Raw genomic sequence first — 26,156 nt, forward strand, 5'->3', positions numbered from 1 at the left:
ACTACAACATGTTGATGTGTCATATCACCTTGTCCATTAATAATCAAATAGTACATGGTTTTGATTTCATACATGTGCCTGCATGGTTTACGTTGAAGATCCATAATATGATCGGAGATTAATCTAACGTAACATACAACGAGACGAGCACTAATCTGGTGGCTAAGACAACCTAAAACAAATAGGGTCAAGAACTCGATGGACAATGTAAAAACTATAACACCGAATACAAAACTTGTTAAAGTTAATTAGAACTTTAGCGCTACAAAATGATTTACAATTGTTGGGAATGCAATAGAAAGATTGATATTCTACTAATAACTTCTACATGATCAGATTTGGCAAATCTTATGTAATTATAAGCTGAGTTGTTTGATCTCTTACATATAGGAATTATATCTTGTCGAAGATTTTATTTTAGATTCATCATATTTACATACAAGATCACTATGATAGTTTCTTATACTTTATAACTCTGAGTTAATCAGTAAGCTATATTTTATAAATTGTGAATTTGTCGTTATTTCAAAAGTTTTCATGCATTATTAATTTTCCAAATTGGTCCTACCACATGGCGATGTTTACACCAAGATTCAAGTTTACCCGAGAATCGTAATCACCTTGATTGGCACTACAGAACAAGTTAAACTACTGTCCGTTTTACTTGATTAGGTATATGATTAAACAACTATCATCGCTACTTTTTTATGTTTTTCTTTTATCATCTACGACCATCGAAAGGCGTGGTATATGCTTTTTGTACATTCAATATATAAATAGTATTGACAAACAAAAAAACAACAAATTATGAAATTAATTCGTCAAACTGAGATAAATTTTAATACAACAAGGTCGGTCCGCCAAAAATTTAAATAAAACACAGCCTACCCATAATAACTTATAATTAATAAAAATCCTATAATTTTGATTGTTTTTGCTTGCATTTTTTTCGTGTTCGATCCTTCAATCAAGGAACCATTGTTTATTATCAGTCGAACCATCGCCCATGTGCCTGAAGCTCTTCTCTTAACAGACTCGATTAATCATATTTAAATCTGATTTTTCCTTTGTCGGCACATATTCATGGCTTTTCTTATTGTATATTAAGTGACTCCACATTATTACTTTACAAACATTATTAAAAGAGGAGGACTTGTAAATTGCAAAAAGCAGCTTGCACATGCAAGTATGTATGTGGGTTTGTCCTTTACTTAACCTCTTGTCTCCTATAAAAACCACCTAAATGTTTCCATGTTTATGTATCCCAAAGCTCGAGAGAAAACAGAAGAAAATATTAAACAGAAAACACCAGAAATCAAAGTAGAAAGAGATGATGAAGTTCAAGTCTAAGAGATTTGGGATTAGATTTGGTTTTGGTAAAAGAACCAACAACAAAGGCACACAACAAGATCAACAGCAAAAGGGATTGGGTAATAGCAACAACAATATTAGCTGCTGCAATAATGAAATCAAATGGGAACTTAGACCAGGAGGTATGCTTGTTCAAAAAAGACAAGAGAGCATTGGTGATGACTTGATCTCCATTAGAGTCTCTACTTTTGCTAATTTTCATGATCTATCCATTGAAGCAACCTCCACTTTTGGTAAATTTCTCATCTCTCGACTTATTTATAATTTGGTCAAATTACAGAATTTGTTAAAATCTTAGATTAATATATGTGAGTTCACAAAAGCTATCCTTTATTAAAATCACGCTAAAAAAACTTGGAACTGTGGCATTTTTCTTATTTCAAAAACTAGATAACCATTCTAAAAGATGAAAATATAAAATAGAATGTCAAATTTATTTTTCTAATGAGAAATTATAGGCCATACAAATATTCATGATATTACAACTAATTTATACTTACGGATTTACAGGAGAACTTAAGATGGTACTATCACTGCTTACCGGTTTAGAGCCAAAACAACAAAGGCTATTATTCAAAGGGAAAGAAAGAGAGGATGATGAATATCTACACATGGTTGGTGTTGGAGAAAAAGACAAGGTGTTGTTGTTAGAAGATCCTGCCTTCAAAGAGAAAAAGCTTCTTGATCGTAACAACATTTCCGCTTCTTGTCTCACTATAATCGTATAAACAACTAAACAAATTTGTCAAATTAGTTGTTTGTTAAGTACTTCTAAGTAAAATATAAAAGCAGCCAAGAATAGTTACTAGATAGGATTGTCATACATAATGCACTATACTAATCATATAAATTTCTATATTGAATTTGTAAAATTAATGTTTACATGTAATATATTTTAAGGTTTTCAGAAAGTTTCATACTCTTAGTTTGTTTTATTTACTTAGTATGAGATAATTTCGTTATATGCTGAAAACGATAACACAAGAAATATGATGCACTCCATTATCTCTAAACGTCAATATCCATTTTCATTATTATTATTTGTTCAGATGATTTGGTACAGATTAGTTAAAAGTTTTCTATAATAATAGAACTAAAACGGGGAAACAAACCGAAAACTTCTGCATAACCGAGCTGGTCAGTACCCCTATACAGACCAACACCTTTCATATCTCGGTATAATCCAGTTCGGCCCTAACGTCTCTAATATTATACTACGTACCAAACATCCGCCGCTTGGTTATTTCGAAAAGACTAGTAGTATGTCCACAAACCGCAAGTCTAAACCACCAGTTTTCAGTGGTCTATAAATCATCTCTCTTCACGAACCGGCCCTGAAAAGAAATTAACCAAAACCATAATTAGAACCAGCAGTTCCACGCATCAAACCAGTTTCTTGTTCTCAGTGAGTTCAGTCAATTACTTGTAGCCTAATAGTTTGGATTAGTACATCCATCGCGTTCATAACCCAAAATTAAATACAGACTATCTAGTAGTGTACGTGTGTAATTTGTTGAAAAGAAAAGAAGGTAAGTTTACTTTATTACGAGGACGTTTCTCAGCGTTGAGCTTACGAACTTGGTATCGAATCCGCTTAGAGAAAAAGCGGCTTTGCCGCTTCTCTTTATACCGAAGCAAACTAGCTTCCCTATGCCCTCTCCATAACCTCTCCATTGTCTCCATCTTCGGCACCGCCCATAATGCCTCTCCACCGCTGGTAAACACCTAAACCATCATCAAATACACACTTGCCTAGTATCAAATCTTTGAACCAGCTTAACTAATAACAACGATAAAAAAAAAAAACCATACTGTTACTTTCCCGTTACATTTATTTATTTATAGTCAACGTGATAATATTGTGACAACTTGTCAAAAAGTTAGGTTATCATTATTACAGTTTCAAGAAAGTACCCTTGATCTCATTAATATTTCACCGGCAATTAGTTACGTTAACCTTTGATTACGATATAATAAATAACCAAAAGAGATGTTTACTTACGTCAGCGGAAGTATGCAAGTCCGGCACCGTCTGCGGCGGTTCTCCGTCAACATAAAGAGTACCTTTATCCAACCAAGCCTCCATGATCTGCTCATAATCAAGCTTCAGAGCCAGAGAAGACCGTCCCTCGTTTCCATCTCCGCCGCAACACCGTGGAGTTCCGCTCGGACTCACCACCTCATCCACAACCTCGGAATAACTCACCCACCGCTCCTCCGTCGTCTCTCCCTCCTTGCTCGCTCCTTTCTTCATCGCCGTCCTTAGAAGCGAAGAAGAAGAAGACGACCCGTGATCCTGACGATCGTACGGAGAATGATTCCTTCCTCCGTCGCAGTCTAACTCAGCGGAAGAGGAGTAAGGGAGTATCGAAGAGATTGTGCTGTCGTTGGCGGAGTTAAAGAGGTAAGCCGCAACGGTGTCGTAATGCTCTTCTTCTTTCTCTCCTCCCACAGTCTCCGCTCTCTTCTTCTCCTTAGACGGCGTCGCATCAGCTCCCTTTGTCTTGCTCTGTTTGAGCTTTTTGTTGTTCTTTCTGTGCTTACGAGACGTTTCAATATTTGAAGGAGACGTTTGAATATTTGAAGGAGACTTGTATATGGAAGTTGATTCCATGTGTTTCCGCTTCTTGATCCTATTCGATGTTCTCGTACTCTGTTTCTCGTCGCCGACCGGACTGAGTTTGTCACACATCTCTCTCTCTAACTGTGTTTCTCACTCCTTTCTAATTATCTCTCTAGTATGTAGGTGGAGGGAAAAAGAAAGCTGACCGTGATTGTACCTTGACGCGTGTCGATCAGTCATTGGATAATGGTGTTGTAATTTTGGATTGTGTTTGGATGTGCAGGGAGGGAGTAATGTTGAGTAGACTTGACTTTTGATTAACTATGATAACTCCAAGTTTTTTCCAACTTTTTGAGAAAGCACTTTGTTTTTACTTTTTAGATACCACACAGCATTTATAATTTATGAAGTTCATGGATTTATATAAAAAGTTAGATATTTTTTTAACATTTGCACCAAAAATTTGTAAATGGGAATGATCTTTTAAACTTGTGTTCATCTTAAATTTCCTACCACCGACAGCAATGGCACGAAGTGATTTTGTAGTACAGTAGCATCCTGAACTATTGCTGTCATTTGATGACATCTTTCGCATGTACTCCAGTATTCTTTTTTTTTTTATAGCATTCACGTGAAATCAAACATTAATATACTTATTTTGTCCTTACCTTTGCTTTAGGCTGCAATTATGTAAGGTTACACGAACAGTAATTAGTTTATACAAACTTTACTTTAGGAGATTGGGGATACACTTTGCAGAATCTTGGTTATCTTGTTAAATCATAGTGTACTCTAGTAAATATAAAGTTCATGGTTAAGTACTATTTTAACGTGATAGAATAGTAAACATATTTAGGATGTCGCATCAAAGTTCAAGTTCATATACATATATGTTTCAATCTTTTCAGTTGACCAAATAAATATTATAAATTTATTTTTCACATAAAAAGAAAAACTGGACATTGCAATCTTGTATGAATTAACCTGAACAAGAACTCAAGAACATATAAACGATGCCGTTTTCAAATGTAAAATTTATTTCCGTTATTTTGTGAAATTAATTTTGAAAATTCTGGTTAATACTAGTTGATAGATTATTTTTTTCGAGCAAAATACTAGTATTACAGGTGAAACCGTGAAATTATAACGTGGACAGACACTGGAGTTACAAGAAGAAAATGCTGAAGAGGAAACAATAAAGCATGCAGAGAGAGTAGTGGAACCAATCAGAGCGAAACATACGTGGAAAAAGAGCAATTGTAAGGGTCCCACCTACATTGACTAATTGTCTTCTAACACTTTGTCTTCTGTATTAAGATATCAATGTATATAGTTAAGCGACAGAAGACCATTTCCGCAACATTTAATTTTATTAAACAAAATTTCATATAGATAGTTAAGTTTTTATTAACTCCAATAAATCTCGATTTATAAACGTATACATTTACGGCCTCATCTCAAAAAATTGTATGGTAATCCCTTGAAACAAAACTTGAACTCCTTTTAACTTAGAGAGAAAAGAATAGGAAGCTAACGGCGGTGATGATAGTGCCGGCAACAGAGAGCTTGACGGTGGTCACGGCGCTGCTACTTGGTGCCTCTGCCTCACTTGGTCCATCGGCGGATGTGCTATCGGGTGTGGGAGCCGGAGGAGAGGCAGCGGAGTCGGTGGGTGCCTCGCCAGAATCACTGGGACTAGCCGCAGAGTAGTCATCCTCGGCAGCGGGTCCTTCTGCAGCAGGGGAAGATGCTTTGGGAGAAGAGGCTGAGGTTGACTTAGGTGCGGCGGCCGGAGCTTTGGTTGGTGTGGCGGGAGCCTTGGTTGGGGCAGTGGTGGGTGATGGAGATTTTTGGGGAGAGGCTGAGGGAGCGTCAGCAGCGAAAACGGTGGCCACGGTTAAAGCCAATAGGGCCAATATGACAAATTGACGTGCCATTTTTATAGGTTCTTATTGAGATTTAAAAGGAATATATTCCAAAAGCTAGAGCAGTATTTTTATTTTAACTTGTTTTTTTTTCTTACTGCAAAAGCTCAGGATGCAAGAATAAGACATGGGGGAAGTCAATTTAAATGTTTTGGAAGATGAGAAAATTTAGGAAAATTGATGGATATGAGAGGAGAAATGAAGCTTGTAATCTATTTTTAAAAATTATATTAAAATGATCTGACCAAAAATAGATTCTAAAAAAAAACACAAACCAATTCTCTTGTTTAAAAATTATCGAAGCAAACTATTTATTGAATATACTAATACTAGGTTAATTGCGCGGGATAAATTTTTTTTATATTATTATTTATTCATGTTCATCTATGTATTATGCATATAATTAAATCAGAGTAAACACATAAATCAAAATAATACCTATTGTTTTTTTTGGTAAAGAAATAAAACAATCATTTCATTTATTTTAAATGGTATATAATAATTTCAGTGACATGGACATAGATATATAGTATATTTTAACTCACATATCAACAAATATTCTTGTAATCCTAATTTCTCAATAAAAATCTCAAATTTACATTATTTTCAACAAAAATTCTTGTTATCTTAATTTCTAAATCACAACCCCAAATGTACAATATTTATCCATAAAACTAAAAACTTTCCTAAAATAGAATTTTTGAAAACTTTATTTAAAAAATACAACATATTGATCAAAAGATCTAAAAGATTACTCATCTACAACAAAAATTCTTGTTATCCTAATTTCTAAATCACAATCCAAATCTACAATATTTTCCAATAAAAATGAAAATTTTCAGAAAATAGAATTTTTGCAAATTTTATTTAAAAATACAATGTATTGATAAAAAATTCTAAGAAAATACTCATCTATCAACAAATGGTTTTGTTATCCTAATTTCTAAATCACAACCCCAAATGTACAGTATTTCTCTATAAAAATAAAAAAATTCCTAAAATAGAATTTTTGAAAACTTTATTTAGAAAATAAAACATATTGATCAAAATATGTAAAAGAATACTCAGTTATCAACAAAAATTCTTGTTATCCTGATTTCGAAATCACAACCCAAATCTACAATATTTCCCAATAAAAATGAAAAATTTCCTAAAATAGAATTTTTGAGAATTTTATTTAAAAAAATACAACCTAATTATCAAAAAATCTAAAAGAATACTCATTTATTTAACAAAAATTATTGTTATCCCAATTTCTAAATCACAATCCCAAATCTATAATATTTCCCAATAAAAATAGATTTTTGAATATTTAATTTAAAAAATACAACATATTGATAAAAAAATCTAAAAAAAATACTTATCTATCAACAAAAATTGTTGTTATCCTAATTTATAAATCACAACCCCAAATGTAAAATATTTCTCAATAAAAATGAAATTTTTTCTAAAATAGAATTTTTGAGAATTTTATATTAAAAATACAACCTAATGATCAAAAAATCTAAAAGAATACTCATCTATCAACAAAAATTCTTGTTATCCTAATTTCTCTATAAAAGAATACTGAGATTATGACGCTTGTTTGATTGTATTTAGAAAATAAGAGTTAGAGCTCACGAATACATTTTAGGCTTTTGCTTCAAGAGTTTATTGTGCTGTTCCCCCAAATTAATATCCAATACTTTAGCTGCACCGAGATAAATATATGTCTCTCACACACTGACAGACACACTTCACTGGTAACACATAGAAAGTCCCGCATGGTGAAGTCTTCTGCAGCTTAGGGATTCAAAGACATTTGTTAATGTTTTTAACAGAGTTTCAAAACAGAACATCTCTTTGACTCTATCATTTTGTTTGTATTGTTGGCCAAGTTAATATAGAGAAAACAAACAACATTTACATTTGATTTATAATCCCACGTTTTTAGGATAGTACTGATTTTTTTCAATATTTAGCTAAAAAGGAAGGAAGTAGGTAGATGGTATCTACGGTATCTACTACTGGTGTATAGCCAATTTCAGGACTCAAATTTATTAGAAAAAAAAAATCAATCAAAAGAACTGAAAAACGGACAAAGGATCAAGCATTGATAGCAAAGAAGACAAGATTTTGTAAACGATCAAGTTAGAAAAGTGAATCAACGAACAAAACTAACACAAAGAGAGAAGCGTAGTCGATTTTGGCCGCCTGCTTGTTAGTAGAGCTTTATTCTTGTCTGGATCGGTGCACGGCAAATTGGACACATTTCAAGATCCGGTCCACACTCGCAACAAGTCTTGTATCCCAAACAGAAACCAAGTTAGGTCCACGTTTCAATCGAGTTAGTAAATAAGAAGAAGTTTAAAACTGTGTTCCTAAAGTTTACCTGATGGCCACAACCAAAGGCCATGTCTTTAGGACTGCTCAGACAAATCGGACACAGCTGTTACAGAGAACCAACAACATGAAGCTTCAAAACATTCTAAACAACATTTCAAAACAGATTTTGATATATATATACCTGGTTATCAGAAGCAGAGGTTGTAGCTGGTGGTGGTGCAGGACTAGACCTTACGGGATAGCTTTCAGATGGATAAGGAGGTACACTCGGTTTGAAACTTGGAACACGATTAGTCTTTGGCTTGTTGTTGAAGGATGATCCTCCACCATGCATTGGAGGTGGAAGAGGGAATCGTTCCTGGATATTCCCATTTCTTCTTCTGCTGAGCAAGAAAAAAAGTTGAGATCTTTGGGTGTAAAGATTGAATCAATCCATAAAGACTAAGTTTTGTGGATTTTACCCTAAAAGGCTAAGCTCTAATGTGGCCTTGTATTGCTGAGGAATCTCCATGAGAGCAGAGAGGGCAAACTCTGTTTCCTTCAGGGACTGTGCTTTGTTCTTTGACATGATCTCTGTGAAGTTCACAAACTATAAACAGAACATCATATCAGAACATCAAAAATATCTTTGACGTCTTTAGCTCAAAAGATAACTTACTTGGAAGTTATCAAAAGCTCTGGATGGAATATTATCGTCAAACTCCCTCATCATATCCCATGGTCCATCCCCAACCCCCACTAAGACTATTGATAGAGGAACCTTACTATACCATAGACAAAGAAATCAAATCATATAATCAACTAACAAAGAGAGATTCTTTCAAAGATCAGACAATGTTCAAACCTCGCTTGCACGATAGCCTCCACAGTCTTCTGCTCTTGCGGACTTAACTGTCCATTTTCAGTGTCAACGCTTCTTGTAACCTGCCCATCTGCTATTATCACTAGGACGTGGTACTGTCCACCACTCTGCTCAACAATGGTCATAGCCATATCGATGATGGGAGCAAACGAAGTTGGCCCTGCGAGCTTAAGCTGAGGCACGATCTCTTTATACCGACCAAGCACTTCCTCAAACCCATTACAGAACCTATCCTCAGGATTGAAACTAAACACATCTTGATCGTGCGTTGACGCATCTCCAAAACCGTAACATGGAATCAAGTTGTCCTCGTCAAAAGCGGCTAATGTTCTTCCTATGATAGTTATCGCTTGTTCATAAGGGTTGGGATTATTGCCTATGTAATGTAAGCTCTTCCTATTAAAGGACCTAGCCCCTGTTACCAACAACAACAAAAAAATCGCTTTTGAGTTTGAAAAATCATTTGATGCATTACAACAGAAGACAGAATCTTGAACCTAACTAACCTGTCCACTCGTTGCTCTTAGTGAAATCAATACCAACAATGAGATTTGAAGATTCTAGACCCGCACGTGCAAGAGCCTCCGTCACCTAAATGAAACAGAACAATAAATGTGAAGCTTTGTAATCATCAAGAAGCAAATTAGATTCAGCTCACCTGCTCCAAAGAGGAGTACTCATCAGAGATTTTAGAAAACTTGCGCTCCAACCTCTTCTTATCATTGCCATGACTATAAGAAGGCGGCTGAGAATAAGGCTGAGTGCTATAAGAAGGTGCAGGAGGAGGCTGCGCATACTCAGGAGGTGGATGAGGAGCATATGAAGGCGTAGGAGGATAATTATAGCTTTCTGGACCGTACTGAGGATAGCTTTGATGAGAAGCCCATGAAGATGAAGACGGTGATGCTGATGAAGCTGAAGCTGACCTAAACGATGATGAAGAAGACTCCTGTCTCCAGCTTTCCTTTGAGTTCCCTGTCCCCATCAAACCCTTTTGATTCAAATCAAAACCCTCTCAAGTCAGTTTAGTAACCTACAAAACAAAGGATTCAGAAAGATTAGTATATATTCATGAAACTTGGTGGAGACTGCTGGTAAGAACAAAAAGGTGAAAGCTTTGATCTTTGGGGATAAGATGTTGAAGTTTCTAACCGCTTACGAAACAACTTTTTTTTTTTTAAATCGAAGGTTGGTGTGGTGTTCTATATAAAGAAAGGAGAGATTCAAACACGCCACGTAAGTTTCCTCATAAGACTGGGCAAAACAATAATGACGCCATTAAGTGTTTTTCTAGATTGAGATAAAGTCCAAACTTTGCTGCACATACTCTAGTCTAACCCCAGATTTAGACGAAACTACGACCGTTCTAATCAGATTAAAAGACAGAAACCAAAACATAATGTTCAGAGGCTGAATCCACCGACATTCTGTAGAAACAGTATTATTTAACACAAATGTCTATTTTTGATCAGGAGTGTGATAGAGAATATAAAGTGTCTACCTTTAACTTGAGGAAGAAGATGAATAAGAGAGTGAAGGAGCTTCAATGGCGGACTGAATCTTGCAGAGTTCGCCTTTAAAAATAAAAAGAAGTTGCTTGCCCCTTTTTGCTCGAAAGCAATTTCACTTTCTTCTCTGTTGTGTTTTGTTTTTTTGTTGCTATCAAATCATTAAGAGAATAATCACTTTTCTTTTGTCAAGCACGCTAATCCTATTATATATGGTTTGGGATAATTAAAAGTTAATTAAAATAATATTTTATTTAGTGGAAAATGGATGGTTGGTAGAAGTTTCCGTCCACGTGGCAAAGCTGCCTATCTTCAGTATTTATCTCTCTTTCTTTCGTCGTACGGTTAAATTCGTTGCTCTTTCGAGGTAACTACCGGCGAATATTCACCTTATAGAATTAAAAATATTGAAATTTTAGACTTTTGAATTATCCTCTCCATTAGTCTTGAGATTTCGAAAATGTTTACCAAATAATTAGAGGATAATTGTTAATGTATCCTTTATAATTAGAGAAACAAATAGAAAGCCCAATTAGACAAAAAGGAAACTTTTAAAATATCAAAGCCCAATGGTATCCACAGGCCCATGAATTTTAACCGCATTAACAGAAACATATCGTAGTCCTAGTCGCAGAGGATCACAACTACTACCACAAATATTCCCTTGAGCATAAAATCCCGACACTGGTCATCTAACCTTCCGCGGGAATCTACTGTCACTCACACACTATCCTTCTCTCGACCCGCAGCTGATTTCCGGGTCAGATCTAGATCCGGATCCGGACTCGCGCTGAGTTATGAAGCCCTCCAGGAGCGAGCGAGTCCGCGCGACTCCTCCGAAGCTCTTCACCTACGTCCTCGTCGGCTTCATCGCTCTTCTCGGATTGACTTGCCTCTACTATGGCTCTTCCTTCGCTCCCGGATCTAGAAAGTCCGACGAGTTCGACGGATCTAGCCCCGCTCGCGCCGGATTCGCGAGCAATCGAGATGGAGAGAGCCGCGTCGAAGTTCCTAGAAGCATTCCGGTTCGTATCCAAGCATCGATTCGTTTCTTTTTTTAGAAATTTTGAGTGGGAATCTCCAGATTCCTAGTGCTTAAGTGAGGTTTTTGTGCAGATTAGCTCGTTCTTATCTACGTATCACTCTGTTGAAATTGGTAGTGGATGAGATAGTGATCGTTCCAGATTCGTAGTGTTTAAGTGAGATTTTGTGGAGATTAGCTCGTTCTTCTAGTGATTACTCTGTTGAAATTGCTAGGGGGTGATGAGTGAGTGATCTTTGTGGATTTTGAGTGAGTTTAGTTTGATCTCGTGGTCTTCGTCTTCGTTGCTCTCTCGTTCTTGATCCTGCTTTGGTGTATGCTATAACTTTGGCAGATATGTGATTCGAAACACTCGGATCTTATACCGTGTTTGGATAGAGATCTTTATCACCAGCTGAAACTGAGACTCAACTTAACGTTAATGGAGCACTATGAGCATCACTGCCCTCCACCGGAACGCCGTTTCAATTGCCTTGTTCCTCCTCCAGCTGGTTATATGGTCGGACTTGTGTTTCTTTATCTTATTTGAGCATTTTTGGATATGTTATGGGCCTTATGGCTCTGGTGTTAAGTGGTTGACGATGATTTTGTTTATTGAGTTGTTTTCAGATACCTATAAAGTGGCCTGTTAGTAGAGACGAGGTGTGGAAGGCGAACATTCCGCATACACACCTTGCGCAAGAGAAATCTGATCAGAATTGGATGGTTGTGAATGGTGATAAGATCAATTTTCCCGGGGGAGGAACACATTTCCACTACGGAGCTGACAAGTACATAGTTTCCCTTGCTCAGGTACTAACTATTTTCATCATTTGCTTTATTGAATTGAATCTCAAGGAAATATAGCCAATCCTCTAGAACCACCACGCCTTTTTTGCTTGATTGTTGTTACTGAAGTTGCATTAGCGTGCAAAAGTTTATGGTAGAAGCGTATAGCATTCTGCTGCATGGGCCAAAAGTAGTATTTAGTTGTCTATTATTGCAAGGGGAATGATGTTAACGCTCTGAACATAATTTTCTATATCTACTGAAAATTATGTGGGATATTATAGTTCATTAAACATACCAGGGAACATAGTTCTACAATTAACAGTAGGTTTTGGCCCTATTTTTTACCGTTTTTAGTTCTTTCAGATGACCAAAAAAAAACTACTTATTGCTTTAGATGCTGAAATTCCCTGGTGACAAACTCAACAATGGAGGAAGCATTCGAAATGTTCTTGATGTTGGCTGCGGGGTAGCTAGCTTCGGAGCTTATCTTCTCTCACACGACATCATAGCCATGTCTCTTGCTCCTAATGATGTCCACCAGAACCAGATCCAGTTTGCTCTAGAACGAGGGATCCCATCAACACTTGGTGTTCTTGGGACTAAGCGGCTTCCATACCCAAGCAGATCGTTTGAACTTGCTCACTGCTCTAGATGTCGGATAGATTGGCTTCAAAGAGATGGGATCTTGTTGCTGGAACTTGATAGGCTGCTCAGACCTGGCGGTTACTTTGTATACTCGTCCCCTGAAGCTTACGCACACGACCCAGAAAACAGAAAGATTGGGACTGCGATGCATGATCTCTTCAGGAGAATGTGTTGGAGGGTTGTGGCCAAACGAGACCAATCTGTTATATGGGGAAAACCGATATCCAACAGCTGTTACTTGAAGAGGGGTCCAGGTGTCCAACCTCCGCTTTGTCCTTCTGGAGATGACCCAGATGCAACTTGGAACGTTTCCATGAAAGCTTGCATAACACCGTACTCAGTGAGTAAGTATACATATCTTAACCTCAACTTTTATAGTATCAAGTCTCATTAAGTTGATACTATTTGTTATCCGTTACATACTGTTTGCTATATTTTATCCAGGGATGCATAAAGAAAGATGGAGTGGGCTTGTTCCCTGGCCACGGAGACTGACAGCTCCTCCACCACGTCTTGAAGAAATCGGTGTCACTCCCGAGCAATTCCGTGAAGATACGGTAATTTTTCTCTCCCTACATTGAAAGCTTTGTTTCCGTAATCTAGTTTTGAAGAACTAGAGTTTAATAAAACAGCAATGCCTCTTTACGTCCAAATACTTCTTTATCGTTCACTAAAGTATGTGTGTTGGTGCAGGAAACATGGCGGCATAGAGTGATGGAATACTGGAAGCTGCTTAAACCAATGGTGCAAAAGAACTCTATTAGAAACGTGATGGACATGAGCTCAAACCTCGGCGGTTTTGCAGCTGCTCTAAACGATAAAGATGTATGGGTAATGAACGTCATACCCGTACAATCCCAACCGAGAATGAAGATCATCTACGACCGTGGCCTTATCGGAGCCACTCATGATTGGTATGTTAATGAGCTTTAACCTCTAAACATTGAGCACATAATCCGATCATGTTCTTCTTCGTTGCTTGATGGTGATATTTGCAGGTGTGAAGCCTTTGACACATACCCACGAACATTTGACCTTATCCACGCGTGGAACACATTCACAGAAACCCAAGCACGTGGATGCAGCATCGAAGATCTTCTTATCGAGATGGACCGGATACTACGCCCAGAAGGGTTTGTCATAATTCGTGACACATCAGAGAATATTAGCTACATCAAGAAGTATCTGACATTGTTGAAATGGGACAAATGGATGACAGAGACTACTCCAAATGGTGACTCTCTGTCGGCGGCCAAAGACGAGAGAGTTTTGATAGCCAGAAAGAAACTTTGGAGCGTGGCGGCCATTTCAGAGTTGTGAAAAGGTTTACTTCTATTGCAAGCCATCTATCTACTTGATATGAGGAACTGTAAATTGCACAAGATTCATACGTAGTTATGATTTTGATTTTGTTGTAGGAAAAAAAATGCCATCGTGTTTTCGATTTTCTAGTCCAAATTTAAAATTTAAAATTGTTTTCTCGAAAAGTATTTGCTTTGTGAATGTAGTGGCCGAAACATCGACTCATTAGAGGATTCATTAACCTGTTTATTCTCACCATTAAATACTATCAAAACTGAACACATAAAGGTGAATGAAATACGTAGTACTAAGTGAAAATGCAAAAAAAAAACAGGAAGAGCATAAGAGAGAGATCAGATTTATGAAGCTGTTGTATTGATCTTCTTCTTCTTCTTGGAACTGAGTTCTTCAGCCTTCCTCTTTTTACTGCTAAAGAACACAAACGTTATCATTAAACCGATTTTGCTTCAACACAATTCATTCGCTGTCTATAAGCATACATCACAATCTAAACTAAAACTCCCAAAGTCAACTAATTTTCTGATTTAAACAACACTTTTTTTGGTCAGCCATTTAAACAAAACTTATATACTCTTTTGTCTAACTTCAACATTAACAACAAACTTGAGATGATTACTTGGATGTCAAAAACTATTTTATCTAGTACACATAAAAAATCAATGAAAATTCATGGTACCTTTCGAGAGTTTCATCCTCATCAACTTCACCAAGTATGCAGTCATCCAAGCTACTATTTCCATCTTCATCCATTTCACCAACTTCCCATGTTACAAAAAGAAAAAAGAAACTCACAACTTGAGATTTGAAGCATGAATACACAATACCAGAGCAGTAGTAATGGGATACATAAGTGAAAAACAAACCTATTGGATCTTCTTCCCCATTCTTTTCTTCTTCCTCTTCTGAATCTGATCCCCAACGGTCTCCTCCATCATCAAAGTCCCACCTCTCTCCATCTGGTGGCATCCAAAAGTCAAGCTCCTCCTGCTCTCCAACATCTTCATCATTCTCATGTTCAACTTCATCCATAACAACATCCTCTCCATTCTCTTCCTTCTCATCTAACTTCTTGTTTTTCTTCTTATTCTTCTTCTTCTTCTTTTTATTCTTCTTCTTTTCTTCCTTTACGCCATTCTCCTTCACCACAGTTTCTCCACCTTCTTCTGGAATAGCACCAAACTCTTTCTCTCTCTCCTTCTCCTCTGTTAGATAACCAACAAAACAACCGTTAACAAGTTTTGCAACATAAAGAACTCTCATCAAGCTTCAAAGTCACAAACCTAACTTGTTGAGGAAGCGTCGTCCATTGATATGCTTCCAAATATGTTCCTCAGTCTTGTTCACCGTATCACCCGTTAGCTTACATTTCAGTTTCGAACTGAAACAACCAAAGCCAAAAAACAATAGTCTAAAACCTTAAACCGAAAAACTTTTCGAGAAGAGACATAACAGTAAGCAATAGATTACCGAGAGCTCGGGTCTTGCTCGAACAAGTTAAGTGGTGGCTTGCTGTGGGATAAGGCATGATCGATAAGCCCTAAACGGCACCGTTTACTCTCTGAATAAACCGTCTTGTCTTTCTCGAGTAGCTCGTGACCTGTTTGTACGCATCTGAATCTCCCGTTTTCGATTTTCTTGTACTTTGGCTTCCCCAACAGGTTGGCGCCTTCCTTAACCGACGTCGTCGTCTCTTCCCCTGCAGCCGCCATTGATGTGCGGTTTGTGTTCACTGAAACGAGACTGCAACTAGTATTGAATGAGACGACTTGCCGTTTTAATGTTTCTAAAATCAGTTGCACGCCGTTTTGTTTATATTGGCTTATCAAAGTTTTAAGCAATATATGAGCCTATTGGTCTCAATATTGGCCCACTAAATACAAAAGAACAGTTTCAATGTATAATGATAACCGTTAGCGCCTTTTCTGAGTTCTGACTAGAACACAGCTCATGACTCTGGTCCGGTCCGGTCCAGCCCTCATGACACAAGACACAGCTCATTTCTGTCTCTGTATCACTGATTCGTTCTGGTGTTTTAGTTGCTCACAATGTAGAATGGTCCAATGAAACATAGAATTTGGCCCCCAAATTTTTTTTTGACATTTTTTTCAAATTATGAAAAAAAATTGTATAGAAGTTCATAAAAAAAATATTTATGGTTCTCAAATTTTCAGATCATGTACTGCTGGATATGAACCTAAATGATTTGAATCTATATTAAATTAAATAACATAATGATTGGTGGATTTTTTTTAACCTGGTCAAACTGAATTGAAACTAAAATAGTCTAGTAGACACAAATAAATATATTTGTCAAATTATAAGAAAACAATTAAGTTTCTTTTTTTTCTAATTATTTTATCTTTCTGATCATCACTCAAAACAAAATTAAAACTCACCATTCCAGTTCAGAACAGATTAGTCCTTAAGAACCAAAAAGCATACCCAAGACCACATAATATTAGAGATAACATATTATATACATAGTTCTCGCATTCCTATCTTATGGTTCAAAACATGTTATAAAATATTACAGCTTAGTTTAGATAATTTCCCAACCAATTGGCTCTAACTCAATAAGAGTGCTAACAAGTAAACACAGAAGAGAGATGTTTTGAAAAACGCTAAAGGGACAAACTATGTTACTACAAAACTGGTGGGTGTGATCGTTAATGAAAAAAAACAGATGGACCAGGTTCTATTCTTCGTGAACGCGTGTTTTGTGAACTGTGGTCGATAGGTATGAAATAAATATATGTGTAGAATACGTAATGATTAGCAATGAAAGAGGGTTGGATATCTAATCTAACTTGTTGGGTCAACAAACCACTCTGTTCGAATCTAGGTCCAGAGTTGTTGCAGGATCAACAGTCCCGTTTATATATTTTCAGCCCTAACAATGTTGTAGACAAATCCTTCATCATATCATGAACATGAATGTTTATTAAATTTAGTAATAATGCGGTATTTTCCTTAGAAGTTTCCTATACAATTTCCTCCTTTTTCTTGCTTGTTCCTCGACATTAACATCACGCTTTTCATTTATTTAGTTGATAAGTTTTAGGATTGAAAGTCGAAACAAAGAGAAAACAAGCAATGCCACGTAGTTATAGTCAAACTTTGAATATATAATCAAATGTTAATGCAGAGTCATATCATTTTCAATGTTTAGATTTCCAAATAGTTGAGAAGATATTAGCATAATTAACGTTATGTTAAAAAAAAAATTAATGTTATGTTTAGGAAAAGGAGAGGAAACTGTAAAGAGATAAGATATAAAAGTCCATATATATGTACACTTGGTTGCAGAAACTTGTCCTCCTTATCATGCATTCAAGTTCTTTGTCTTCATATATACATCAAGATACTAATACTTGGTCCCCTGGAACATGTAACATTGACTAGCTAGAATAGAGGAGACGAAGACCCAGTTCAAATTATAGTTTTATTAATGTTTGACATTGCAAATAATCACTAAAATAAAAAAATATATCCCTAAACATATTCAGAAATCAAATTGTTATTCATCCAATATTCTACGCTTTTCTTACTTATAACACTTTTTCAAAATAGTATTCTACAAAACCGGCTGCGCATGTAATATAAAATACAAAAAAAAAAACTCAAAATAGATATTCAAATTTTCTAAAATATACCAAGTAGTATGTGATACTAGTAATTATCAACAAAAAAATCATAAAAATATATTTGTTTGATTTATACCAAGTAGCATATAAAACTACTACTAGTATATATCTCCAATAATATGTATTCACTTTGACAAGAAAAGAGAAAAATAAAGTATTTTAGAAACGGATCTCTAGTAATATTTTTGCTTATATATATATATATATATGCTGTTTAAGCTGATAAAAATTAATGAAAGTCAAATAAAATTATATTAATTAGAGCAGTTTTGGGAATATATAAACGCAAAAGGTATCATCAAACGGCTATAATTGGCGTTACAGTTTTCCAAAGACGAGAGGGATTAAGATTATTATTTTCTCGGATATTTATTTATACGCAGAGGCACTTCTCTGTTTTATTTTTTATTGTTCGAGTTTCTGAGGATTACTTTTGATCTCTGGGTTCGATAATCTCTTCTCCCTCGCATAAAGTTTCCTCCTTTTTATTGTGGGTGTCACAATCATGTCAGATGGGTACTATAGTTGTAAGAAAACAGACGATATCTGCGAAGATGTTTGTGGTCAGGTGAGTCCTAATCTTCGCTCTAATCTTCTTATCGATTTCGTGTTGAATCGGTTTTTGGTGTCTGGTACCAATTTGATTAGATTAGAATTGGTTGTAATGCGGTTGTGATTCTGATTGTTTATTACATATCGTCATAGGGTTTTGTAGCTCTTGTCGGGATTGGATTGTTTTGTCTGAAACATAGTTTGTTTGATCTCTGTATCAGTACAAAGGATTGATTTTTATGAAAAGACATTGCTTTGTTTTGTTTTCACAGGATGGTTCTCGAGCAGCCAAGGCCTTCTCAAGAGTGAGATGCGTACTACGCGGACTCGATTTCAAGACATACATCATCTTCCTCACGATCGTCCCCATCTTCATCCTCGGAGTCTACTTGCACGGACAGAAACTCACCTACTTCTTGAGACCCCTCTGGGAATCACCGCCCAAGCCCTTTCAAACCCTCCCACATTACTACCACCACAACGCCTCCATGGAGACTCTCTGCAGCCTCCACGGGTGGACGCACCGGGAGTCTCCTCGGCGCGTCTTCGACGCCGTGCTGTTCAGCAACGAGGTCGACATGCTCACCATCCGCTGGAAAGAGCTTTACCCTTACGTCACGCAGTTCGTGATACTAGAATCTAACTCCACCTTCACCGGTTTGCCTAAACCGCTGGTTTTCGCGGCGAACCGAGAGAAGAACTTCGAGTTTGTGGAGCCGAGGCTGACGTATGGGAACATAGGAGGGAGGTTCAAGAGAGGGGAGAACCCTTTTGTTGAAGAGGCTTACCAGAGGATCGCGCTTGATCAGCTGATAGGACTCGCGGGGATTCAAGAAGATGATCTGTTGATAATGTCTGATGTTGATGAGATCCCCAGCGCGCACACCATCAACCTCCTTAGATGGTGCGATGGTTACCCTCCCGTTCTCCATCTCCAGCTCAAGAACTACCTCTACTCGTTCGAGTACTTTGTCGATAACAAGAGTTGGAGAGCTTCTGTTCATCTGTACAAGCCCGGGAAGACGCGGTACGCTCATTTTCGACGAGGGGATACTCTATTGGCCGACTCTGGTTGGCATTGCAGTTTCTGTTTCAGGCGCATAAGCGAGTTTGTGTTCAAGATGAAAGCGTATAGCCACAACGATAGGGTGAGATTCTCTCATTATCTGAATCCGAAGAGGATACAAGATGTGATATGCAGAGGGACTGATTTGTTCGATATGCTTCCGGAAGAGCATACGTTTAGGGAGATCATCGGGAAGCTGGGGCCGATCCCTAGGTCTTACTCGGCTGTTCATCTCCCGGGGCATTTGATAGAGAAAGCTGAGAGTTATAAGTACTTGTTGCCTGGGAACTGCGTTAGAGACAGTGGCTGATAAGGGTTTGTGCTTATCATCATCAGTCTTTTTAGTGGGGGAGTCTGAACCAGAGGTTTGGTACAGTTTATTTGAGGAGAGTGATCTGATAAGTGGAGTCTCTGGTGAGGGTATATAACATTTTACTGACTTCATGTTCCCATGTTGTTTTTGGGAAGTTTTGCTGGAATAGTCTTTCCATCTCTTATCTCTTTTTTTTTAGTCTGTACAATCTATTAGTGAGTTGTTTACATTATCCTCAGATTCTTTGTAATCTTTATTCTTAAAAATTCTTAAATTGATCTCCTATTGTTGCTTCCTTTAATTTATGTTGAAGAGAAAGCTTATATACTATTTGTGTAGAGGCATTTACTAATTAGCTTCTAGTCTTCTACAACTCATGAAATAGGTGAGCTTCTGACCGTGCAAGGTTACATTGACTATAGTATTATTATAGCGTTTCCGTTCTCCAAATCAAATGACCATTTGTTCAGTTGTCTCTTTAAGCATTGAACTATAACATCTCATAAAGAGAGGTACATGTGAAAAATGCTTTAAAACTGATTTGATTAATATGTCAACAAAGTAGACTTATACAAATGGAACTTCATAATTAACCGTGCTTGGACTGGAGCCATTTAGTGATAAACTACTTATCATAAAGTCATTTCAGATTACATTGGACCGCAAACACGCTGAAGATAGACATAGGCAGAACATGCGGTAGAGGCTTTACACGAACTTAACAAAAGAACAAGGAACAAAGCAAATGAGAGGAAACAAAAAACATGACAATCTGTTGGAGATCTGAAGCCATTGAAAATTTAGTTCTTGGTGTAGCCGAGTGACAGAAACAGAAGATGGCGACTGATCTCAACTTTACTGGCTGCTTAATCTATTTACATTCCTCTACTTTTTTGTCTTCCTTCTTCTTCCTTTATCCGAACAAAAAGAAAACACCATCTTATATAATCCTTACTTTGACGCTTCAGATCCATTCCAGACAATTCATTAAGCTGTCCTCGGAAGCAAACTGCACTCCGCAAAAAGAATAACTTGTTTGTCAAGTTTCTCAACAATTTTTTAGGTATATAAACAAAACAAATGTTTTCTTTAAAATAGATCTTACGGAACAAATATCAGGGAGAGACCCTAAATCAGCATCCTCCAAATCTGAAACCATGCAGTTTCCATAACTCATGTTGAAATCCCAGTAATTAAGGTTCTTCTCTACAAGAAACGATGAAGCTTCTGGAGTGTTCTCCAGTCCCTGATTTTACCAGAAAAACATAAACCATTTATAGTGCATGAAATAACGTCGACGTTACGTGCAGAGAAAGGAACTATAACCTGTTGTTGCTGATACATGATCTTGGAAACAACGAATTCACCAGTCTCCGCTTCTTCTCTTCCCAAGTGATACTGGTGCATAACCCATTTAGATTTCTCAGGTTTTAGTCCCTTCTTCGCGCTCTTGTAGAGCACCATGAACTTTTTGCAACCCTTATGGACTCCATTAACCATCACGGGTTTGGTTTTACCAGTCTTGCGCCAACGTACAGACGCATCTGTCAGAACTGACGGTGTGATCAGTCTCCGTTTTCTTTCCCCCTTGGGATATGCAAGCACCGTCTCGTTAAAGAAAAAGGCACTAGTTCCATCCTTATTCACCCCTTCAAAACAAAAGACTTGCTAATTTTTACCAACTTGAAACACAAAAGCAACAGATGAATATTCTTCAAATACCAATTATTAAAGGGCAATTGTCAATAATAGCACATTTTGAAGTTTATGTCTCAAAAATAGCACTAGAAGGAGAAAGTCACAAAAATGACATTCATTAAAGGATAAAATATCTCTAATACCCTTGGTTTAAAATTAAATAAACAAACAAAAATAAAAAAATAAAATAAAAATAAAATAATTTTTTTTTATAGTTTCAGATTATATGTTTTCAGATTCGAAATTTTTATAATTTTTTTTTGAAATTTTTTTTTTGAAATTTTTTTTTTATTTTTTTTTCAAATTTTCTTTTTATAATTTAAAAATAGTTTTTGAAACTGTTTTTAAAATTTTTATTTTTTATTTTTTATAAAATTTTAAACCCTAATTCCAAAACCCCACCCCTTAACTCTAAACCCTAAGGTTTGGATTAGTTAACTCAAGGGGTATAAGTGTATATTACCTCTTTAATGAAACATATTTTTGTGACTTTGATCCTTGAGTGCTACTTTGGGAACAAAAACTTGGTTTGATGCTATCCTAGTCTTTTTCTCATTATTAAAAGCTAAAAAAATATTTTAGCATATTATTAAATTTTTTGATTTAGTATTTAACCGGTGGATGCGACTGGGGTTTAAGAGTATATAGCCAATCTAAGACTACATTTTTCTTTTAAAATATAGTATTTCTGTAATGTAGTTGAGTTTTATTCCAACTCCATTCCATTTTAAAGTAAAACTGGAATAATGAACGAACAAAAAATAAAATATTCTATTTATGGATAAACCTATTTTTATTCTAGGGTAATTTTCTTAAATAGATCATTTCATCAAGTTTTGATCACAAAAATAGACTACAAGAAGGAAAATGACCTAAATGTTTTATTTAATAGGTAAAAGAACACTAATACCCTATATATATAAAAAAAATATATATTTCTTAGAGTTTTAGATTTGTTTTCAAATTCGAACTATTTTTATAAAAAAAAAATTTAATAATTTTTTTTTTCGAACTTTTTTAAAAATTTTTTTTTCAAATTTTCTTTTTGTAATTCGAAAATGCTTTTTGAAACTATTTTTAATTTTTTTATTTTCAAATTTTTAATATTTATTTTTTATTTTATAAAATTTTAAATCTCAATCCCAAATCTCCACCCCTCAACTCTAAGAGCATCTCCAACCTCACTCTATTTTTCATTCTAAAATAGAGTTTAGAGTAAAAAAATGCTTCAATGGTACTCTATTTATCACTCTATGATAGAGTGAAAAATAAGTTTACTCCAAATATAGAGTCATTTGTTTTTTTTTTTCATCACTATTTTATACTCTAAAATAGAGTGTCATTGAAGCAAACTCAAACTCTATTATAGAGTTACTCTATTTTAGAGTAAAAAATAGAGTAAACCATTGGAAATGGTCTAAACCCTAAAGTTTGGATTAGTTAACCCTAAGAGTATAAGTGATATTTATCTTTTTAATGAAATATTTTAGTCATTTTGATCCTTAGGATCTATATTTGTGACATAAACTTTTTTAACGATATCCTAAAGTATTTCCCTTTATTCTATTATGGTTGAAAAATATTTTATTATAAACTCTATTTTGGAGTAAGAAATTGAGTGAAGTTGGAATATAGTTTTTTCCTCTAAAATAAGTGGCTATTTTGAAGTTCTTTTAAAATGTTATTTTGGAAATTTGCATTTTATGAAAATAAACTGTTACCTGGAAGGTTTTCAGGGTGAGTGTAATTGATATCATCTACTGAACAGATAAAATCTTGAATAAAAGGATTTGGTTTTGACCCATCAATCCCACACTTGGCTTCCAAATGCTCGATCACTTCCTCGTCGGTTAGCTCGAACTTTACACCTTTAGGAAGGCCTGGCCATGGAGTCAGTACCTGAGATAAACAAACTCAAGTGTCAACGTTAGACACGACCATTAACTTGCAGTCATTACATATGTCGTAAATAGTTCTTGACATTTCTGTTGTCGTTCCGGTAACCGCAGTTGGGACAGTCTATATATGCTCCGCAGTCTTCAATCTGCAGATCTGATGACACAGACACATTCTTTACATTCTTCACAATCCATGGACCATCCACAATCCAAGTCCTGCCAAGAGTTAGTTTCCATGGTTTTTTTTTTTTTTTGTAAACTAGTTTCCATGGTTTTAGTAACATGTTTATGAACTATGGTACTAGATTCAAACATCTCTTGTCGGAAACAAGACAGCTGAGCTTTCATGAATCACTCAAAAAAATTTCTCTAGATTCTTAAGCTGAAAACAGAGTAAAAGATACAAGTAATGCCTAAAATAGAATGCAAGTAGCTGAAAGTTTGCATGTTTAATCACAAACCAGATAGAAAGGTTCATTCTTTTCGAGGCTTTGAACAAAGATAAGACCTTTCTGAGTTATAAGAGAAGAAACTTAATAGAATATAGTCACTGGAATCAGCTTAGGGTCAGAGTGAAATCATATCAGAAAGATCTGTTTCTTAGAAGATCTTGACATTGGTGGGTTTACACGTTTCTAGCTTACCTGTTCATCGTTGGTGAATAGTGAAAACCAAGACAAAGAATGCTGAAGCGAGAGAAGAATAGAGAGAGAGAGAAAGTTTTTTCTCCACTAGGCTAAGTTAAATGGATTGAAGACCAGAGAGACTTTGGAGAGAGAGAGAGAGTGAGAAGTATATACGTGTGTTGATGAGCGGGAAAGTGGACTTAATCAAGAAGTTCGTTTACTCCCGAACCTAAAAGCTTCTCAAGAACACAATTAGAAAACGTCAGGTTCAGATATTTGGTTCGGATAACGAACCTGACGTTTGTAAGGTTCTGTGCAACTTCTAAGCATTGCGAGAGCTATTATATGTACGTATGTGGTTTCCGTAGGGCCAGGCTACCTTGTTCACCAAGCTTAAAAAAATTACGTTTTAACGTTTTAATTTCTAGCTCTAATGCATTGCTTGTTTATACTCGGTGAAGAAATACCTTAATAAGTGGTAAAAATGGCAAATTATGAAACTTCACCTGGACTGCGAAAGAGATATGATTGGTAAACATAAAAGTAACTGAGAGATTAAATTAGGATAGTTAAAAGAGAAAGTTAACATTAAAGAACATAATAAAAATTAACCAGCTATATATATAGATTTTCTCTTATTTGGTAAATCTATTCGTATACAAAAAAGTAATAAATTTATATATCTGTTTGTGACAATCGGTCATATCTAACTTGTTAAATTTTGTTGACAATTTTAAACAGTTTCATCATTACTTCTAAAAATTTAAAGATGATGTGATCATTCACATAATAAAAATTAAAACTAGCTTAACTGATATAGTCATTCAAAATCAAAAGAAAAGAAGTATTTTTAAAAAATATAAATATTTTCTCTTATTTAGTAAATCTATTATATACAAAAGAATAATAAATTTATATCTCTGTTTGTGACAACCGGTCATATCTAATTTGTTAAATTTTGTTGACAATTTTAAGCAGTTTCATCATTATTTCTAGAAATTTAAAGATGATGTGATTATTCACTGAGTAATCACATCATTTCATTTCATAATCTATCTATTATTAGTTTTAATATTCAAAATAATTAAACTATGATAAATGAATTATTTTACAATATAATAGTTGATGAAAATAAAAATAAATTTGTTTTAAATCACTGATTTATCTTTAGTAGTTATACATTTATTTTTACTAGTAACCAGTAAAAACAATTATTTTTCAGTTAATTGGTTAACCTACTAAAAAATAAAGGCATTGCAGTCATTACGTTCATGCTGTAACGTTATTTTACGTTCCTACTAATGGATTACGATATAAAACACTTTACGTTCTAGCATGTTGTTTATACTTAGGTGAATAAAAACTTAATCAAAAAAAAACAATCACCTTACTAAGTAGTAAAAATGACAAACCTTTTATCAACAAAAAAAGTAGTGAAAAATGGCAATTTATTAACCTCAACTGGGAGAAAGGGTGGGAAGTGGACCTATCATCTCAAGTGAGAGTTTTTATTTTTTTGGACCAAAACTTATATCTCTATTTGTGACAACCGATCATATCTAACTTGTTAAATCTTGTTGACAAATTGAAACAATTTCATCATTACTTTTAGAAATTTAAAGATGATGTGATCATTCACTGAGTTGTTAATCTTAAATGAACGTTGTTGATTTATATCTAGATATAATCGAAATGTTGACTAATCTGGCTAACATGTCAGAATAAATATATTTTCTAACTTTTTCTTTAAAATGAAAAATGGATTTTACCTCGGAATCCTGAACTAGCTGTTGCTTGTGAAGTATGGAAAGCTTTGAATGACAACCAGTCATATTTAATTTTTCTGATTTATTATGTTAGTTTTAATAACTAGTTAAACGTTTTTTTTTTGGGTTAAAATTTATTCGATGTTACTTGAGCTTCTTACTAAGAAAGATTGAGTCCACGGACCTATCTTTTAAGGCCCATGTTGTTCTCGAGAATCTCCTTTTTATCATTTGTTAAATGAAAAAGGTGCAGAAGTA

General features: G+C 35.4%; 8 protein-coding genes across 13 annotated transcripts; 3 read left to right on the plus strand and 5 right to left on the minus strand.

Moving 5' to 3' along the window:
* The first annotated feature begins 410 nt into the window (after window positions 1–410).
* Window positions 411–2,306, plus strand: LOC103856076 (BAG family molecular chaperone regulator 2). The gene is made up of 2 exons (XM_009133153.3): window positions 411–1,604; window positions 1,882–2,306. Exons 1-2 carry the CDS (start codon window positions 1,331–1,333, stop codon window positions 2,097–2,099), a joined length of 492 nt encoding a protein of 163 aa, XP_009131401.1. The 5' UTR covers window positions 411–1,330; the 3' UTR covers window positions 2,100–2,306.
* Window positions 2,307–2,376: 70 nt separating this feature from the next.
* Window positions 2,377–4,107, minus strand: LOC103856074 (zinc finger protein CONSTANS-LIKE 6). The gene is made up of 3 exons (XM_009133152.3): window positions 3,374–4,107; window positions 2,911–3,096; window positions 2,377–2,705 (listed from the first exon to the last, which is right to left on the minus strand). Exons 1-3 carry the CDS (start codon window positions 4,061–4,063, stop codon window positions 2,676–2,678), a joined length of 906 nt encoding a protein of 301 aa, XP_009131400.1. The 5' UTR covers window positions 4,064–4,107; the 3' UTR covers window positions 2,377–2,675.
* A 1,178-nt stretch (window positions 4,108–5,285) lies between these two features.
* On the minus strand, window positions 5,286–5,981 carry LOC103856077 (classical arabinogalactan protein 6-like). The gene has a single exon (XM_009133154.3). The coding sequence runs from the start codon at window positions 5,869–5,871 to the stop codon at window positions 5,443–5,445; it is 429 nt and encodes a 142-aa protein (XP_009131402.1). The 5' UTR covers window positions 5,872–5,981; the 3' UTR covers window positions 5,286–5,442.
* A 1,859-nt stretch (window positions 5,982–7,840) lies between these two features.
* LOC103856078 (E3 ubiquitin-protein ligase RGLG2) lies at window positions 7,841–10,774 on the minus strand. Of its 3 annotated transcripts, none has more exons than XM_033286360.1 (9): window positions 10,549–10,774; window positions 9,705–10,081; window positions 9,553–9,637; window positions 9,029–9,461; window positions 8,843–8,948; window positions 8,646–8,773; window positions 8,366–8,567; window positions 8,231–8,287; window positions 7,841–8,140 (listed from the first exon to the last, which is right to left on the minus strand). In XM_033286360.1, the coding sequence occupies exons 2-9, from the start codon at window positions 10,029–10,031 to the stop codon at window positions 8,060–8,062; spliced, it is 1,419 nt and encodes a 472-aa protein (XP_033142251.1). In that variant the 5' UTR covers window positions 10,032–10,081; window positions 10,549–10,774; the 3' UTR covers window positions 7,841–8,059. The 3 variants fall into 3 exon arrangements, with proteins under 3 accessions (XP_033142251.1, XP_033142252.1, XP_033142253.1); XM_033286361.1 differs by lacking the exon at window positions 10,549–10,774 and adding an exon at window positions 10,199–10,217 and having other exon boundaries at window positions 9,705–10,079; XM_033286362.1 differs by lacking the exon at window positions 10,549–10,774 and having other exon boundaries at window positions 8,366–8,564; window positions 9,705–10,220.
* Window positions 10,775–11,351: 577 nt separating this feature from the next.
* Window positions 11,352–14,332, plus strand: LOC103856079 (probable methyltransferase PMT9). The gene is given in 7 exon segments (NM_001302031.1): window positions 11,352–11,579; window positions 11,931–12,095; window positions 12,206–12,388; window positions 12,762–13,356; window positions 13,457–13,569; window positions 13,706–13,926; window positions 14,011–14,332. Coding segments are annotated over 7 exon segments (1,827 nt in total).
* Window positions 14,333–14,517: 185 nt separating this feature from the next.
* LOC103856080 (myb-like protein X) lies at window positions 14,518–16,108 on the minus strand. 4 transcript variants are annotated; one of them, XM_009133159.3, is made up of 5 exons: window positions 15,803–16,108; window positions 15,616–15,713; window positions 15,199–15,537; window positions 15,012–15,093; window positions 14,518–14,743 (listed from the first exon to the last, which is right to left on the minus strand). In XM_009133159.3, exons 1-5 carry the CDS (start codon window positions 16,042–16,044, stop codon window positions 14,674–14,676), a joined length of 831 nt encoding a protein of 276 aa, XP_009131407.1. In that variant the 5' UTR covers window positions 16,045–16,108; the 3' UTR covers window positions 14,518–14,673. The 4 variants fall into 4 exon arrangements, with proteins under 4 accessions (XP_009131407.1, XP_009131409.1, XP_009131408.1 ...); XM_009133161.3 differs by having other exon boundaries at window positions 14,518–14,740; window positions 15,803–16,107; XM_009133160.3 differs by having other exon boundaries at window positions 15,012–15,090; window positions 15,803–16,105.
* A 243-nt stretch (window positions 16,109–16,351) lies between these two features.
* Window positions 16,352–20,195, plus strand: LOC103856081. The gene is made up of 2 exons (XM_009133162.3): window positions 16,352–18,547; window positions 18,804–20,195. The coding sequence occupies exons 1-2, from the start codon at window positions 18,485–18,487 to the stop codon at window positions 19,905–19,907; spliced, it is 1,167 nt and encodes a 388-aa protein (XP_009131410.2). The 5' UTR covers window positions 16,352–18,484; the 3' UTR covers window positions 19,908–20,195.
* Window positions 19,955–26,149, minus strand: LOC103856865 (SUPPRESSOR OF GAMMA RESPONSE 1). Its single transcript, XM_033286363.1, has 4 exons — window positions 23,590–26,149; window positions 23,330–23,507; window positions 21,237–21,559; window positions 19,955–21,156 (listed from the first exon to the last, which is right to left on the minus strand). Exons 1-4 carry the CDS (start codon window positions 23,788–23,790, stop codon window positions 20,959–20,961), a joined length of 900 nt encoding a protein of 299 aa, XP_033142254.1. The 5' UTR covers window positions 23,791–26,149; the 3' UTR covers window positions 19,955–20,958.
* Between the last annotated feature and the right edge of the window lie 7 nt (window positions 26,150–26,156).

This window comes from Brassica rapa, chromosome A03 (genome assembly GCF_000309985.2).
Source record: "Brassica rapa cultivar Chiifu-401-42 chromosome A03, CAAS_Brap_v3.01, whole genome shotgun sequence".
Taxonomy (NCBI): domain Eukaryota; kingdom Viridiplantae; phylum Streptophyta; class Magnoliopsida; order Brassicales; family Brassicaceae; genus Brassica; species Brassica rapa.